Here is a 19,521-nt window from a genome sequence, read left to right as displayed (position 1 = left end):
GTAGGTGTGTAGAGTTTTATATGTTGTATGTGATACAAAGACCAGCAAATTAATTCCTGCAAGATCTTTGCAGGTAAGGAGACAAAAGTACAAGTTGCAAGGGAAGTAGCTAAATGAGTATTGCCCATTAAACAAACAAAGCTGATCAGACCAAACAATGGCAGAAATTTTTAAGACAGAATTTTTAAACTGTTTTTACTTTCCATACTTGTTTTTCCATTCCATTGGCATTTACGGCTTAGGACTCGTGATACTAAGTAGTTTTTGTGAGGTTCTCCCCCCCCGTATATATAAAAATAATATCTATCTCCTCTGAAATTTTATTTATCCACATCATAAAAATGTTCTCTACTAGAAATCAATAAAGGATCACTCTTGCTGCTTCTAAAACATGAAAGTCCTCCAAGGTTTTCCCTACCACAGTGTTGCAAAAAAAATGGGAGTGGAGTGCTTTTGTTAGCCTGACAGCACTGACACATTGTCATCAAACATGAGTTGACTACAGACCAATACTGCATTTTTAGTAGAAATCAACTATGGGGGAAAAAAAATCGCTTCTTTGAAAGAAAAAGGTAAAGGTGAACTACAGGAGCAACACCTTCAAGACACTTCACTGAGGAGAAAGGAAAGCACTCAATTTGTTCGAAGCTGACAGGAAATAAATAGTTTGTGTGTAGAAGGTACGAGATGATCACCTAATAATGACACATACTGCAACTCTCCCATGAAGGAAAAAAAAAAAAAAGTTACAATACAGTTGAATTAAAATTAGGGTAGAATGGACACTTTGCTTAGGTGGTTTCTTACAAGTGCTGTAACAAACTCTTGAGCGATATCAAACAAAATATTTCTTAACTGCAAATACAAGTCAAAGCACCAGTGCTAGCAACAGAACTTTTTCTAATGTTGTTTTTATAAATAACATCTCCTGACAGACTGCCTCTTCCTCCTACCAAAAGAAAGTACAGACTCTCCCTGATGATTCTTATGTGCTCAAATTAGTGTACTGATGACACAGACATTATATAATTAATAATTAACTTAGTGCAGAATTCATCCTAAGAAATTATCAAAGGAAGAAAATAAAAGGAAAAGTATCATGATTATAGCTTCAAGAAGAATCACACTGCAAAATAAGTGCTATTTTAGGATTCCCCCAACCATTAGGTAAACTACAAACACAAAACAAGAATTTTAAAGGATTGTATTTTAACGTCCTCTTCAGGTTTTTCCTTTTTGTTTGCCAAGTATTTACCTGGATATGAAAGTCACGTTGTAGGAGTGCTTCACATCCCACTTCTTTAAGAGGATCTCCCTTAGTATTTAACAGTCAGGCAACTGATTTTTTTCTCCTATCCACGGTAGGACAGTAGAAAAAAATGTAGCTATCTTCCCCGCCTCAAATAATTGCAAAATAAAGGTTATACTTTTAACATTACACTATCATTAAGAAAAAAATGTGTTAAAAATTGTTTCCACTTTTCTCTGACACACAGGCAAAATTTTATCAATACTTGCCTATTTATACTTTAGGTATGAAAATCTTTGCTATATACCATGAGTTCATCTGTCCATCATTGAGGCCCCTCTCAAGAACTGAAAAGAGGAAAATGTTCTGTCTGCACATCAGAGAAAGATCATAGCAAATTCTTTCAAATCCTTCTTAACATATTGCATTTCAAAGCCCCTTTTTGCTTACCCCATGATACTAAGTCTGCATCTGCTGCTTCTGTAGATGCAGACTTTGTCCCTCTGGATACACTGAGTGACAAGCACACCCATTTATAGACTCACTAGACTACCAGGGGTAAAAATATTCTTCACCAGTTACCTTAGAATTATGCTTTCCTTTAATCAAACTGTGGTAAAAAGCAAACCGAAGTATTTATACGATTCATCTAAGATAGTGCAAGTGTTGGTAAGAAAGATCACACTTATCTACACTGCAATTAAAACAAAGCTCTCCCTTTCCCTTTCATCAGAGAGCTTTTTAAATATTGATAAAGGGCAAGTCTGTGAAGCCTGCCTTGCTGTATGCCTTCTATCTAAGGTTGTGCTACGGAAGAGAACCCTGCAACACAGCTGCAAAATGTCAAACAATGTCTTTCTGGGGTCTTTTAGGGTATTGAGATAGCTTTAACCTTTTATTTCTTTTCTTTTCTATTTTTTTATTTTTCCAAAAATAATTTGCTCTGTCCTTACTCATGACACACACACACAAAAGGTTGCATCACAACTGGTGTTTTTTCACTGAAGATATAGCTATCATCTTATTAGACCAACTGTCAGCTCTTATACTTGATGAGTTAATAAATTCCTTCTGGTATCACCAAAAATGTAAAACTGCCTTCCTCCTCACCAAAGAACCAGTGTATACATTCCCGTGTGAAATTGTATTGAGGTGTTGGAAGTGGAGGCTTCTTCGTGAAGAGACATGGGGCTGCTGCATGCTGGACACAGCTGGTTCCAGACACCTCCAACACAGACCCACCACAGGGCATATATAAGCCTGTGAGTAAAGCCAGTAGCAGCTGTGGAAAACATACGACAAAAATGGTGCACATCAGCTTGAGGACTGAGAGAAAAAGTGCAAGAAACAGCCCTGAAGACCACAAGGTCAGAGAAGGAGGGAGAGAAGGTCCTTCAGGTGCTGGACCACAGATTTCCCTACATTCAACAGAAAAAAATACATTTGAACAGGTGTTTCCTGCAGCAGATGGAGGTGCATATCACAGCACATGCCCACACTGTGGGGAACATGGAAGTCCCCACATCACAGTAAGTGGATATTGTAGAATTATAGAATGGTTTGGGCTAGAAAGGACCTTAAAAATCATCCAGATCCAATGCCTCTGCCTTGGGCAGGGACACCTCTCACTAGACCAGGTTCTCAAAGCCCCAACCAACCTGGCCTTGAACACTTCCAGGACGGGGCATCCACAGCTTCTCTGGCAACCTGTTCCAATGCTTCACCACCTGCTGAGTAAAGACTTTCTTCTGAACTTTTAAAAGCCATTATGCGTTGTCCTATCACTACACAAAGACTCCTTCCTCAGCTTTCTTGTAAGCCCCCTTTAGGTACTGGAAGGCCACTATGAGGTCTCCCCAGATCCGTCTCTTCTCCAGGCTGAGCACCACCAACTGCCTCAGCCTGTCTTCATAGGAGAGCTGCTCCAGCCCCTTGATCATCCTCATGGCCCTCCCCTGGATTTGTTCTAATAATGTTCATGTCCTTCTTGTGCTGCGGGCCCCAGAGCTGAATGTAGTACTCCAGGTGGGGTCTCATGAGAGCGGAGTAGAGAGGGACAATCACCTCCCTTGACCTGCTGGCCACACTTATTTTGATGCAGCCCAGGTTACGGTTGGCTTTCTGGGTTGCAAATATGCCCTGAAGGAAGCTGGAGCCCCTGGACAGCCCAGGTTCTAAAGGGAACTGTGGCCAGTAGAAGACCCATGCTGAAACAGGTTTATCCTCAATGACAACAGCCTGTGGGAAGAACTGGAGCACTGGAGAAGTGTGATGAGGCAGAGAGAAGCTGTTAGGAACTGATCCTTATCCTCCTGACTTGCCCATCTCTCCTGCTGCTGCTCTTGAGGGAGTGGGCAGAGTAGCTGGAAATGTAAAAATGAAGTTGAGCTTTGGGAAAAGCTCATCTTATGAGAGTGGGTATTGGTAATCATCTAGCAGCCAGCCAAGGTCAACCCACCTTGTGGAACAAGTATATTCATTCACTTATGTATCAATCTGTGCATAACCAATATATTTGATACAGATACGTAAACAAGATAGGAGCACAGATCATTTTGTCTGTTAAGAACAGAAACAACTAGTATATTTACCACCAATACAATAGTGAATTGCAAGATACCATTGACATTTCAGTCCTTCCTACAAGTTATTATTTGACGAACCTTGTAACCGCCTATAGCTTACTCCTGCATTCTTCAGAAATAATGAAAAAGGAAAAAAGCTTCTATCTATAAAAATATTTTAAAATAATTTTGGTTTAAATTATACCTGGCAAGGTTTAAAATACAACTGCAAGGGAGCCAAACCAAAACACGGTAGGCTTTACTTCTCCCTGTACACAGTTCATAATTATTAGCAGAAGTTATTAGACAGTATTTTTGGCAGTCTTACAGGTTTTTAACAATGAGATCCTACAAGCAGCACTGTTTGGAGCAACTTCTGTGTAAATATTTTACCTTCCAGAGAAGGAAAATATGACGAGAGTGGACTTCTAATCCCTTAGATTCTATTGCTCATGCTGAATGGGCCATAACATACCAAACACAGCACTGATCTCATTTACATTGCTGATTTGACTTTCTTGCTAGCATTTATCCTCTTCTGTGGTTTCAAATGCTTGAGATTTGGGTGACACCACAGCAGCATAGTTCTTGCAGGTTTTTCTTATGTAGTGTATGAAAACTCAGTTGGCACTAAGAAGTCAGAACACCTTGAAAAATAAAGCTGGTCTAAGGAAACAAGATCTTCACCACCTTGTCTTGAAATTCTAAAAACGAAGTCTTTTCAATACTCTATCAATTACATTAGCCTACACAAAAATTTCCTTGCACAGGCTTAAATTTTTCATTTTTAAAAGCCATTTACTAACACAATGACTGAGAAGTTTATGTGAATTTACGCAGACGCAAAACCATCACCCAAATATATTCTAGATGAAAATTTCAATATTAAATGTGTCAGTATACAAAAAACTCTTCATACAAAAGCTCTAATATGTATCTTGGAATTATACAAATATCCCTAAACTCAACTATAATAATAATGGAAGAAAATGCTGCATGCTTACTGGCATAGTTCAAAGAAAACTGGCAGATATATAGGAAGAAAAAAAAATCAGAGAGAACTGTCTCGAAAAGGTCAATATAAGTGCCAACAGAGATAGCACTCCCAGAGAAGTGCTTTATTTTTGAATAATCAAGTCTGGCATGAGCTCTGGCGTGATGGGATCAGGCACTGCCGTCTCCAATAAGGTTAGGATGAAAATCTGTCCCAGTCAATAAAAAAAAGGGTACAAAGATTATGTAGTCTTTCTCTCTAGAGTTTACTAGATCAGTTCCCTTTGATATCTAGGAAAAAAAAGAAGAATAAATTTCTAATTTTCCCTGCCATCTCCCATTAACTACAGTTATCTCCATATTATTAAAAATAATTAAGTATTTAGGAGTGGTTTCTTGTAATGTTTGATCTGCAGTTTCTAATCCTCATTTGGACTTTAACACATTAAATATAACCATTATGTTAAAAATGACTCTTGTTGGATGAAGTCAAATCAGCTTATTAATAGGATATTTATAAACCCAGCACACTAATTATAAAGTGTCAGTTTCATAAAACTACTACCTTTCTTACATTTTGCATACATGAAACAAATTGCAAGTTTTTTTTTCTTTTTTAATACTTCCAAGTATTTCTTTTTGGTTACAGGCTGCTTTCCTGTACACTCCACACACCTCAAAAATCTTATACTCACCTTTAGCAAACCACTTCCAACACCAGGAAGAAGACTTTGAGCAACACATTGCTGGTTCTGTCTTCAGTTATCCTGAACAAAGCTTATGTACTACTGTCTCACTGATTTAATTATACTTATTCATAGACATCCACCAACTTTTTGCTGTATATTCTCACACTAATGCCTTCAAAGTAGCCCCACAAACTGAGTGCATTTATTACTGGCATTTCATTACTTTTCTCCTTTCTATAAGTGACCAGACCATGCATTTGCATATAACATCTTATTTTAGCATTGTGAGTGTTAAACATAGTAGCTTAAAGCTACTCCAAGCAAACAACAGGCACCCTTATACCCATGATTGATAACCTAAGAAATGCCCTACTGGGTCTGACCAGTGATCTCTCCAGCCCAGTATTGCCTCTGCAGTAAAAGCCAGCTTTATCACTACTACACTATTCTCCTGACTTCCCAAAAGAGGAAGCTCCTCTTCCTACAAACAGTGGCCTAGGAACGTTACATCCTTTCCTATTTCTTTTGGACCTATTGTCCCTGAATTTGTCTAATGTTCTTTGAACCCGCTGAGCTTTCGAACTTACCACTAGTTTGTCCCACCAATTTCCTAGCTAACTTTCTGTTTTCAGATCTTTAAATACACTTTTCAATATTAGCTGAAGCATCCTGTGAAAGAAATTCAGAATTCTAAAAAAGAATGAAGAATATCCTGTTTATCTTGCTACATTTAATGGGTTTTCCTGTTACATTCATTTGGGCAAGCCTTCCACATTTTAAATACTGTCCTTTTCCCTGTGATACTGTCTTTAACTTCCCAATAGTCACACACTTCTCCCCTCCCCCCTTACAGCTTTTGTTGAACTTTTTTCTGAATTACAGTACAGTGTTTACTCGACTCTGTAAGATGGCATTTTCAGAACAGCTTTTGGACTACTTGTAGGTATGAGCATCTTGTTTGCTGGACCGTTTATTATTCAGTTCTCTGTCCTGAAGTTGAATACCCGTATGCTAGATTAACTTGGGTTGTTCTCTCCCGGTCCACTAAGATTATGGTTATTCTCCCTTCTGCTGCTAACTCTTACTTCCTAAATCCTGTGCACAACCCAGGACCACTCCCAGAATAGCTCTGATTTGCTGTGTGATTTACAGAATACTGTAAACAGTCATTTGTCATATCCAAAGCTTTTATCTTCTCATAACATCCTAACAAGTAATTGATACAAGTCCATATGTAGGTAGTTAAATCTCCCACTTTACTGCCACAAAATCTGCAGTTTCTCTAATCTCAGCATATTCTCACCACAAACATCTTCTGATCAGAGGGCTATTAATACAGTGCAATATTTTACTATTAGAAGGAATTTCCATTCGTTATGTTTCTACAGTGGGTTTTTTCCCCCACAAGATTTTTCAGGCTGCTACACCTCATACTATTTTTCATGCTAAGCTCCACTCTCCTACCTGTATACCTAAACATTCAGGCAAAGTTGGCAGCATATCAATGTCCTACACCATCGATTACTCTCATTCCGTCAGGCTTCCACCACATCTATCATAAAGGGGTTGTCATTCAATATCAAGCATTTTTGTTCATTCATCTTATACTTTAGGCTTTAGATAATACAAAAACACATGTAAGGTTTACTGTTGCTCCACTGCTCAGTATTTCAAGTATCAGTCAGCTTCAAGTCATACTTACTTGATTTAATGAATTATTGTAAGGGATTTCTTTAATACCATTGTTGCCAGAAAGACTCTTCACATATTTTCTTCATTGATCTGCAACTATTGTATAAATCTTAAATATTTGATATTTCTTATGATTTTTCTCTTTCAAATATCAAACTATCCTTAATACCTCATACTCCTTTTTGCCTTTAAAATGAAAAATTATGAAAGAACCAAAGAAGATCCATGCAAAGCATTCACATTCAACTTATTTTCAGATTTCTTTTTTATTTTTTTCCATTATCCATATTTTGCCATTGTTGTTTTGGGTTTGCTTGCTTTTTTTATGGTCAGGCAGAGAGCCTGGGACTGTTCCTTATTTTCCACACTGTTTATAAGGCAGTAATTTTACTCCCTTTTCTTTTAGCTGCTGACACAAAGCTAGTGATTTGAGGGTTCCAGAACCTTTTTCTTTCTTTTTTCTTTTTTTAATAGTTTCTTGTAATATCTCAGAATGAACTTTCGTGTTTTCTTGCAAATATCTTAAACATATGTACAATTTTCAGTCATAATTAAATCTTTTCTCAAGTACTCATGCTGAAAATATTCCATCTACACCCTGATTAGTATTTCCAGATTCTGAACAAATATTCTCCTCCCACATTCCCTGTGTAGCAGTTAGTCTATTTGACTTTATTTGACAAAGGAGTACATTTGCCACTCTGCCCTTGCCTACTTCTTTCATGTATATAATCTTACAGTTCTTTAAGATTATAGAGTTATTCTGAGCCCAGAAAAAGAGCTTTTCAACAATTAAATTACACTTTGTTTTCAGTAAGTTGCTACAGGAGTACAATCAGCAAGTGTTGCCTTGGTACTTGTCATCGTTCCAATGTAAGTATATAAGTCAAAGAAGTGATTATTTCCCTCGATTTCCCCTTCATTCCCAAATAAAAGTATCTGCAGCATTTGTTCAGTTTTCAGCTCTCCACTTCAAAAGAAATGTAGATATTTTGGATTGAGTACAGCAGAAGACCACTAAGATGATTAGAGGGCCGAAACATATGATGCAGAGAAGGAAATGCTGAGAGCTGTGATTGTCAGTCATAAGAAAAGACAAAGGACGAGGGAACTCTTACTGCTGTCTCAAACTATATAACAGGGGGTTACAGCAAGAGGGAACCAGATACTCCTTGGAGGTGTACAATGAACAAGAAACAACAGACAAAAGCTGCAACGAGAAATATTACGACAAGATGTTATGGGAAAAACACTACCACAATAGCAATAAAAACTGGAAAAGGTTGCTAACCCTACAGCCATACATCTCCATTTCTTAGGGATATCCAAAATTCAGATGGAAAAGTCTCAGGCAAGTAGGCTGACTATGCTTTAAGAAGGTGGTTGGACCAGATGCCCTCCAGATGTCCCTTCCAAACCAAATAATTCCATGATTTGAGAATGCCTTTGACCTACCTAACATCCTCAACAAAAGTGATTTTCCAACAGTTTGAAGCTTGATGCTCTTTCATTTTTTTCTACTCACAGTAATGTTTCTTTAATGTCTCCATAATATCTTCAGTTATTTCAATTGCTTCAATAGCCATTTAGAATCAGCATCATTTCGAACTTTTATACAAACATCTGCTAAAGCTTCAAATCTTTTCAATATTATTCTGTATTCCTTTTTGTAGCAGAAATTCCTCAGTGGATTTTATACATACACATAAGACTTCCTCTTCTTGATCAACACTGAAATACTTTTGGCACGTCAGCTGGTAAAACGCAGTAACTGAACATTAAGTAAGATCAGATTGAAGTATTCAAATCAGAAGAAAATTTACTTAAAGCGTCATTGAACATCCTGGTCCCTCCTTCCACAACAACTTCAGTGAAAAGAGTGCATAAGCAGACCCTTCAACAGAGTAGAAACCAGTTCATTCTTTACACTTGGTTACAGAACTATTTTCAGTTTCTCTTATCTTTTGGGTTTCAGAGATAAAGCTTTAGAAATAGTCAAGGACTGTTCCCAAATTGAGTCTAGTGAATAGCTTGATGATTCTACATTAGAAAGCATGGTTACAAATCTCTTTTAAGGCTGAGAGGTGTACAAAAAATGCAGGACTCTAATACCCTTGACTAAGTGTTATCATAAAAAATAATGCATAAACTGCAAAGAAACATCCCTTTTCTCCACAGCCATGAGTTAAAAGTGGTTACAGTACTGTCCTCTATACCAAGATTCACGCTATTGCTAAGAGACACTGAGATCCCCATTGCTGCCTCTATATATGTTTAAATATTCATGCAAATTTTGGTAAACCACTCACTAAAACAAAGATGAAATTTAGGTCCTTGTTGCCATTCAGATGCATACTTAATATTCTAAATACAATCTTTAGCATCTCTTCCTTTGAAAAAAAATAAGATGGCACACATATCATCCAGATGATATAGATAAGCAGTAAGCTCCACCTCTAAAAAATTTAAATTCATCCCTGCAAGCTTTTTTACCCGCTACCACCATTACACCATTTGATTTAACAATACGTCACTGATTTTTCATCTGTAGATCCAGTAATTCTTTTCTATTAGGTTTTGTCAAAACTATGTATCCAGTCCATTCAGTTCAACTTTGAAGGGATGTTAATCTTGTTAACTCCAATGTTCTTGCTGGCGGGAGATTCACAATCCTCCTCTGAGCCATTAACGTTTGGCCTCAACATCATCTAGTCTCCCAGATTTTACTGTTTAATTACACACAGGAAACTGTATTTCCTCCAGTGGCTTTTAAACCTTCCAACCTATTAATTCAGGGAACATTCTTGGGAATTCTCCTAACATTATAAAGGCACCACAATTATCTTTAGACTTATTCTAATAGATTCAAGAAAAAATTACTACAGTCAGTGAAATTTTCTTGCCTTTTTATCTTTGCACAACATTTTTAATATTATTAATATTAACATTAATAACTGTAACTCTCAACTCATTAGAAATACTGCTACAGCAACTTAAGCATAAAAAACCCGATCTGACAAAAACAGAAAAAAGTAAAAAATTCTTGGTTACAGAGAAGAAAACTAACAAACAAACAAAAAACTGTGGTTTTATTGATAATACCATGCATTAAATAAAAAATCACAATGAAAAATCTCAAACAAGTTAAAAATATAATAATGTGTTTCAATTTGAAAATTTGAAAAGGAATTAATTATTGTGCTCCTTTGGCTGCCCCAAAGGACTGAATCTCTAACACCACTCAAGGAAGATAAGGAAAAAAGTGTCAAGAAGTTACATGGCATTTTATATATGGAATAAAATAATGAAACTACTATACCAGTAAGACAACTTACTTCCAGAAAGGGAGAAAAGGTTTAAAGACGGGAATACTTTCAAAGAGTTTGCTCTTCCACAAGGTATTAAAAACTGAAGAAATTAAACAAAATGTCAGGAGAGATGAATGTTGCTACAGTTCCATTGAAAAGTAAAAAACTGCGTTAAAAAGATTCTGGACCTTCATGGAACCAAAACATCAATTAAAATATGCAACCTGAGGGTAAATACATCACCTTCTGGATTCTAGATTGGGTCACAGTATTTTATTAAGGTATTCTGACAAAATTGTATTTAAAAATCTTTCAAATGTCTGTATTATCAGGAAACATTTCTCACTGTTGTTTTTTTTTGTTGTTGTTAATTTTTTCCTTATGGGTCACACATTTTTGCCACCCCTAAAGTAAAATAGTTCAACATTACTGCTTTAAGCAGTCTGGGATTTTCAAATGCTTTTTTCTTCACACATTCCACTAAAAAAAACGTAACTTTAATGTTATATTCTAAATCCTTTGATACAGTATTTAAGTCCCAACCACCTATAAGGTATCTTTAAAAGCTGAAAACTAAAGCAATCAATTACTTACCCCTCTGTTGACAACAAAATGTAAGTTCCAATTTGCAAAGCATGTCAGCATTCTCGTACTTGTCCTCTTCTACCTTAACCCAGAAACAGGATTCTGTCATTTCCTGTGGCCTGATCTACAAGCAAGAGGTAAACCAAAATTAATTCAATTATTCTGATAGCATGGAGAGACCAAAGCAAATGAAATACTTAAGAGCTCTGTAAAACACCTGAAGTTTTCACATACAATCCAACTTCAGAATTGTTAAAATGTTTCTGATTCAAAATAACAGCACTTACAGTAAGTACTTTTGGACAAACAATATAAACAATACTGACAATGTACTATGTTATCCAAGGTCTACATATAGCAATCTTTGGTCTAGATTGAAAACATAGGTAAGGCTTAATTAGTCTCTGAACACAACTGATTCAAATAGGTACTAAATATCTCATTTTGGTCTTTGTTTTGGTCTAAATAGTTACAGTTTCCAAAACTCAATGTATTGATAATCCTGGTACACTTGAGCCTGTCACAATGTAGAAGAAAAAAATAGATGGACTCTGTCCTTTTCAACTGTTAAATTTATATAAGTACATTGACACTGAGGACAAATGGATAGACCAACAATGCTTCTTCCCACACTCCATGGGTAGATAGATGCAAGACACTTCACTGGAAACTGCAAAGCTATCGATACTGTGCAGTACTTAATCATCTAGTGTAAACAGTCTGCTATAAGACAAGGCACAGAAGGATCCAGGAAGCATGCTGGCGTCACGGTTCTAGTACTCTAGACCAGAACTGACTTTTCCAGATATTTGCCTGGATGAGTCATGAGTCAATGAAACACAATTTTCAGGAAACTGTAAAAACTAAAGGGGCAAAGTATTCATATTTTACACAATGTTAACTAATTTATCAATTGCTCTATACAGTCTTATTTCTGACAATGTATTTATCTAAAGTTCTCTGAGAGATTTTTGATCAGGTATTTGCCATTAATCAGTATTACCTTGGACCAGTTGAGTCTTTTCATGGTGACCTCAGGTCTGAACTCTTTTTTAGGCTTCAGTCCAAATGGCAAAGTACATGAAGGTGGAGACCGCTGTGCCCCAAGCAGGCCTGGTAGAGGTGGTGGTGGTGGGGCACCCAATGCTGGAGGAATTCCCAAGGCATTCAAAAATGGTGGAGGAGGTGGGGGAGGTGGCGGTGGTGGGATTGCCCCATTAGAAGGCAGTGGTGGAGGAGGCGGCGGTAACTGATGTGGTCCTGTAGCATCCGCTGGAACGACAGATGCATCTCCACGTGTTGATGGTAGACAGCCAGGTGGCAAGGAGCCATACTGATAAGGAAAATATTCTTATTCAGTTTCATATTTTTATAAACTAAATGCCACGACAATCATTGTTTATAGATTAAATCCAGCAAGCAAAGTTAAAGTCAGTGATGTCTGTGCCTAGGACAAGCAAATATGAATTATAATAAAGCCAACATGTTTTTAATTTCATATTTGGAAGTCTCAATATTTGAAACAGACATCCAAAGCACTGGATGCATGCCAAAAATCACAAACTGAAATTCTATATTGTGCTCATATTTCATTGATCATGATCTAAGAAGTGTTTAATAGGTATCTTGATGAAATTTTATCAAGACTACCACAGTTCAATTCAAATTAAGAAATAACAACCTAGTTTCTAGCATTCCTACTTATCCAACAGATTACAGAGAAATATTCCTAGGATTTAATACCGGAATATGACAAGATTAATAATTCTGTTAAAAAAAAAATCCAATATGGGAACACTTTAATTCTGCAGGATTGAAGGCAGAAAGTAATGATGAAAAAAATCCTTCCAAAACTTATGGCTGCCTTATATCTGCAGATATAAGCAGATATCTAGCAGCCATTCTATTTGTGAAAATAAGAAACATTATCCTATTATAAAAAAGTGGACAGAAAAAGTAGTAGCAGGACAATATTATACAGTACTTATTGAAGCAGTTTGACAACTGTAATAAAAATTTGTAAGATAACACACTGACAATATTCAATATAGTGAGGACATCTGTACTATGTGGAGATGGGCTTTTTTTTTTCATTCACACTTTCATAACTAAAAGCAAAAAAAAACAAAAAACACTTTCTGCTATTTGAAGGAATTCTATCACAGCCCTTTAAACATTATTAAATAGCTAACCAAAAAAAAAAAAAAGAGAGATAAGAAATATTTATCTATTGGTCATAATGCTAATCAACTTTTTTAATTGTTAATTATGAAGTGGAGTAGTCCATTTTAGTTTTCAAACGTAGAAGACAATACATTAAGCAAAGGACTGAAAGAGTTTTAAAAATAAATAGCTAAATATCAATATATATAAATAATATTGCTTTCAATTGCTCAAATTCTACATTATTTACACCAACACAAAAGAATTAGGTTCCAAAAAAAGTGAAAGAAAACAAATATTAACAAGTTCTAAATACTAAAAAAAGAGTAAATGAGACCAGGAAAAAGATAGTTGTAACAGGTTGATGCCATATGGAAACCAAAGATTCCTCTTAAAATGGATTGAAGAGTAATAGTACTAAATAGAAGTAATCAATTGCTTGTTATTTGTAAAATATTCCAAGTAAAATTAACAATAGAATAGTTCATGAGTGTAAGCATATATTATGCTCACTGTCTTCACGTAAAAAATAAAAGGCAATATTTAACCCAGTGAACAACAGAAACAGTAAAATATGGGAGATAAAACCTAATTCACTCACAAAAAAAAGAAATAAAGTATGTTTTCAACAAATATGCATAAAACTACTTTATTAATTTATGATGTGCAGCTCTTTTTTTTTTTTTTTAGAAAGCAACAAATTGTGTAATTACTTTTTTAAAGCCTGACTTCAATATTAACAGTGAATTCTGACCAGAAACCTAAATCAAAATAACATTTTTGAGCAGACCAACGCAGAGCTGAACTAATATTCCTCACTTAAGAAAAAAAAACAGGCTCAAAACCATAAAAAAACTCTATGATCAAAACATATATTTCATCATCTTTCTACATCCATGTTTTCTCTTCTAACTCAATGATCTTTAAGGTCCCCTCCAACCTGAGCTGTTCTCAATGCTGCCTGTGTTTAGCCATTTTTAGATTGTGCCTCGTTCTTGAAAATAAGACACGGGAAAATCACTTGCTCACAAAGTCTCCTTACACAAATTTTAGTTACACAAATTAGTTACGAGTTTGTTCAAGTATCACTTAAAAATCTGCACTATTCCTTCTCCATCATATTTTATAGCATCTATTTATGTTTGAAATTTGAAAAACTATCATAAAATGTTCTCATCAAGCCACAAGTTGTTTCTTCCACTGCTGGATATCCATAGTAAGGCTTCAGCAAAGCAACTGCACAATGAATAATTTCCTGTTGAGGGATAAAGATCACAATGATAAATGCTAGTCTAAAAGCATATGACTTATTACCCTATGTGGTTAATTACTTTGGAAATATATGACACTGAAAGCAAAACCCAAATGAAACAAGAAACTAGTTAATTAACAGAGCTCAGGCACAAAAAGGATCAACTGGGATCTCATATTGCTAATTAGTGTCACACTACAATTCCTTGTATAAAACAGAAACAAAAGAAACTAGCAGTCAATAATAATCAATAACGGGATTGTTCGAAGCACCCTCAACTGCACTACCAGAATCTGAAAAAAAAAAAAAAAAAAGAGTAAAATGAATTCTATTTCAAAAGCAATCTTTCAGACATTCATTAAACTGTCCTATACCTGCAATTTAAAAGCTTGTAGTTCTGCTTCAAGTTCATTGATTCTTTCTTCTTTTTTTTGCAGTAGGGCCTGGGTCTCCTGATGAACTACAAAATCTTTTTCAAACTAAGGAAAAAAAAAAGAAAAAAATGTTGATGCTAGACAGTTCCACATACCTTCTTTGGATTCCCACTTCTCCTTCTGGGTTTCTTAACAAAAAATTGGTAAAGCATGGTAATACAGAGTCTGCAGACACAAACAATTAAATTCTTATTCTCATACTTCAGCTGTATGAGAAACTGTTCACTGTTTAGATAAATATTTCAGTTGATTTTGGGGAGATTTATATGTGAAATCTTAAAATAAATAGTAGAAAGGCTAAGTTAAGGTAACTATTTTACAACTTTTCTGTACTTCCCAGTCCACAAGAAATAGCCAATTCCCACTTCAACCTAAGTAATAATAGTAATTTGAAGTTAAAAGCTATGCCACTTTCAATTACACTATTCATGAAGCTATTAAGTAATTTCCTGTGTCCACGTGATGACCACATAACTTAAAAATTACATACTTTTCTGGAAAGTTCAGAAGCTCTCTCTTCACATTCTTCTAATCTTGCTTTATCTACACAAATATCTGGAAAAAAAAAAGCAAATACACACTTGCAAATGTACAGGGAAAACAGGACTCTTAACCATAGATAAAACTCTAATTTGTTTTCTGAAATACAGAAAAAAGTATGATATTGTAATCATTTCCATGCATAGTACTTACCTACTAAGTGGCTGAAATTTATATCTAATCTTTTACGATATGTGAAATCTGGGTCTGTTCCACTTCGATGCAACACTATCTGGGAAACGCACTCTTCAATTATTTTGAAATACTGTGGACTAAAGACAGAGGTAAATTCTTTTACAACATTTTTTAACATATACTTAAATCCTGTCTATGAACACAGTTGATGTTGAAAGATTTAGGCTGACTTACTTCTATAGGATAGATGCAAACCTCAAAGGACAAATATGTCTGCTATTTTATTGTACAAGAACAGTTACACAAAGCCTGAATTACCAGTAGACCTAAACATAAAGTCTTCTTATATTCTAAACTCCACATCTCTTTTCCTATTGAACTACAGAAAGGCAGGACACCTTCCTGCTTCTTATCAACAGAGAGAAGGCTTTTCCTTCAGTTTTATTCCTTCTGCTTTCATGATATTTGTGACTGTGGGTGCCTGCAACCCTGTTGCAGTAAACTGAATGAAAAATCGCATTGTTCTAAAATGCCAAATGATACGACAGCTGGTCCACTTGACTAGAACATGCAAGCTGTGAATTCAAACCCTTTTGGGTCGAAGTGGTGTAGCACAGATGCACCCAAGTCAGGCAAGCACTCTTAATAAGGTGAGATGTGTGGACAAAGTGCACTTCTGTGTATAATGTGCTTTTTGTCCTTTGATCCAAATACACAAAAAAATTACTACTGGTTATGAATCATGTCAGTAGCAGTAACAGATCTGTTCTGATCACTTATATTTGCAGTACATAAGCTTCAGATCTCAACAAATGTAGTATTCTCTCTATATAAAATTGTATCCTAAGCAAAAGAGGAAAAAGAGCGTATAGAAGGCATTCATATTCAAAGCTGATACTTTTGAACAAGAATTCACAAAGGAGTATTTCCAAACTGCATTCAGCATAGAAGAATACGAAAATGTATTTATCTTTAAAATTGTAAAAGCACATTAATGATTAAACAACCATCTAATCCATAACTGACATTTAATATAGCATTAAACATACCGTATAAAATAGTCATTTCTTATCAGCAAAAGATGTTGGAGAATAGAAAGAAAATATCCTTCAGCACTGGTATCCTTAACTGTATTCCACACCATGTTGTAAACATCATTTACTTCAGTAAGAGAGTTAAGGAAAGTAACAGCAAGGAGGGAACATTTCATTCAAATGTTGACTAATAACTTTTTTTTAACAAAAGCTATATCAGAAAAATGTCCATTACAGACATTATTTTGTTCATGTTTCTCTTGATGATATCAAAAGGATATTCTAGTTCAGATCTAATATCTTCTAAACGATGAGAGAACTCGATCATGTCTTCTTCCTTATGCTCATTGAACACCTTCAGCTGAATATCTAGTGCTTCATTTTTTATACATTTCAATTGCTGCAAGGAAGAAACAATTGAAAAGCTAGTAAAATTAGCGTCACCCTAAGTAAATAAACTGTATCTTTTATTAATAATTTCTATACGTCTACATCATTTTGAAGTTTAAATAACGAGAACATAGAGTTAAGTCAAATATTCAAAAGGTAATCATGGCTTCAACCTGGCTTAACTAGTGACTGCACTATATTCTGTCGCATGTTCTAAATCAAAGTCCTAAAAGGTTAAGAATTCAGCACAAACTTCAGAGAGCACACTTCACCTTTTCATTCTTATTTTAAGGCTGATTCTCATATCTAACTGCTCAGGCTCCAACTTAATAAAATGCCTTTGAGAATAATTTATTACAACGTGTTCTCTGATTCCCCCCCTCAAGCTCAAATAGTCCAGTAATTTAAATAGTAATACAAAGAGAGACTACAAGGCGCTTACTGGCAATATCTCTTTTAATCCACTGCGCATAAATTCATTTCTGATGTGAAGCCTAAAATCCAAATCATCAGGAGATGTAACAAGAGCATTGATGAGCTGCATGCAAGCTACCTATAACAAAGGAAAAATAAAACAATTTTTAGTTTTCAATAATCATCACAGTCAAAACAAGACATAACAAACTACCTAATTAGACACATCTAATTATGTCACATCTGATTATTAATATATTATAATCATATAATTAAGATAGTTAAATTTCATATCAGCCATGAGGTATGGATACCAAACACAAGTCATAAATTTCCATAAAAATTGAGTATTTTCTCACTCCATTGAATTTTGCCATTTTATACAAACAGCAAGTTCACTTACCTCAAACACCTTGATAAGCACGATTCTCAATACATAAATAATGCAATGGAAGCATACATTTCTATAAACATATATATTTAGTGACATAACAGAAATGGTAAAAGCTAACATCTGCATATACAGTGGAAATCAGAAGGCAAAACACATATTTAAACTAAACTGAACCTAAAGAGCAGAATGGTGTTATTTTTTTTCTCTTTCTCTTTTTAAAATCTTCCCTCTTATAATGTACTGAGCTTCACAGAACACTTGATGGGAACTGGACTTCAGCTCAAAAGCAAGCATTAGGTCAACTGATGCCTATACAAGTCCACGGTCATCTAGCAAGTAGTCTCTCTTCCCAAGAACGAAGATTTATCTGGAGAACCCACAGCAGGAAGCAGCAGGAATTAACTATCCAGATTCACAGTCATTTAGAACAACAGTGAATTATTATTATAATTAATCACAAAGAAGGACCTGCTAGGATAACAACAGCCATTATTTCTTTTTTTTAATTTGTTGTTGTTTTTTTCCTTTTACCCTCTTTATTGATCGCACATCTTGCTTGAGTACGCCTGAAATCTGTTATTCGTGCATTTCCAGAGATTTAAGCTGCTTTTAAAAACACAAGTCAATTAGGATACTTGGCCTAATATACTATGTAAACAAGTAAAACAGGCCATGTCAAATACTTTCTCTGTTGTAAAGCCTTTATCATCCAAAAAGGACAACACATTATTTTGTGGTCCAGAAAAAGGCTCTACTGGGAATATACTGCCCCAGTCACCTTCAAAGTAAGTGTAAGTCCAAGTAATGAATTTATATAAGGTCTCCAATTCCAAATAATTAATTTACATATGGTACATAACCAGAAGAACTACATGGCCAAGCTACTTTGGTACAGACTGTAGGTAACAAAAAAGGTACTCACGAGCTTTCCAAGAGGAAAGCATTTATACTTCAGAACATATCAAGATTAAATGATGACACAGACTGACACATCATGTCAGATATGATCATCATTTATCCTACTGCAAGGAATGTAAGTATGAAAGTAGTTGTATATATCACTTTAAATAAACTGTTTTGAGAGTACATGGCAGTCTATGTAAATTAGGTTTACTTGACAGCAGCATTAGAACATGTAGATTAACTGTAGTTAACACTGCAGGGGAAGGAGGTAGCTTAGTTATAAGCATAGAGATTTAAAGAGCGTAAGCAATCTGTAAATAGTGGTGAGAGCTGCAAACCTGTTGAAGCAGAGTGTAAGCTCCATCAGGTATCTGGGGACCAAGCATTGGCACATTGTGTCAGACATTCTTCACCCAGTCCTGAAAATTGCATTGTTTGGAGTTACTTAGTACAATAACTCTGAACCAGGACTTATGGCCATCTCTCCTATCTCCAGAGAGGCATGAGGACAAGGAGGAGTGGCATGACTGGAACCACTATACTAATTTCTGTCCTGGAGAAAAAGTACCATGACAGCATCTACTTTTATATTACTCCATCATATAGCGTACCTTGTATCAATAACAATTTTAAAACTGTAATAGGAGGAGGGAGTAAGCTGCTTTCCTCCTTCCCTTTATTTGAATGAGCAATGTAAAATTAAGTTATGTCCCTTTGAAACTTCTATGAAGCTCAGTGCATGCCAGTATCTAGATTCACATAATAAAAAACTATTGTTCTTA

At 35.4% G+C, this 19,521-nt stretch overlaps 1 protein-coding gene across 3 annotated transcripts in view; it reads right to left on the bottom strand.

Annotated features, from left to right (window-relative positions):
• DIAPH3 (diaphanous related formin 3) overlaps window positions 1–19,521 on the bottom strand; it is a 233,767-nt gene that overhangs the window by 165,976 nt on the left and 48,270 nt on the right. For all 3 annotated transcript variants that reach the window (XM_027472667.3, XM_027472654.3, XM_072032512.1), the window contains 8 exons: window positions 17,471–17,581; window positions 16,920–17,038; window positions 16,654–16,770; window positions 15,623–15,741; window positions 15,420–15,484; window positions 14,870–14,974; window positions 12,084–12,413; window positions 11,090–11,204 (listed from right to left, as the gene is read on the bottom strand). In XM_027472667.3, coding sequence (XP_027328468.3) covers window positions 11,090–11,204; window positions 12,084–12,413; window positions 14,870–14,974; window positions 15,420–15,484; window positions 15,623–15,741; window positions 16,654–16,770; window positions 16,920–17,038; window positions 17,471–17,581 — 1,081 coding nt within the window. The remainder of the gene's footprint in view (window positions 1–11,089; window positions 11,205–12,083; window positions 12,414–14,869; window positions 14,975–15,419; window positions 15,485–15,622; window positions 15,742–16,653; window positions 16,771–16,919; window positions 17,039–17,470; window positions 17,582–19,521) is intronic.

Source organism: Anas platyrhynchos, chromosome 1, assembly GCF_047663525.1.
Source record: "Anas platyrhynchos isolate ZD024472 breed Pekin duck chromosome 1, IASCAAS_PekinDuck_T2T, whole genome shotgun sequence".
Classification (NCBI taxonomy): Eukaryota; Metazoa; Chordata; class Aves; order Anseriformes; family Anatidae; genus Anas; species Anas platyrhynchos.
The sequence above is the reverse complement of the archived record's forward strand: the minus strand, read 5'-3'. Positions and strand labels throughout refer to the sequence as shown.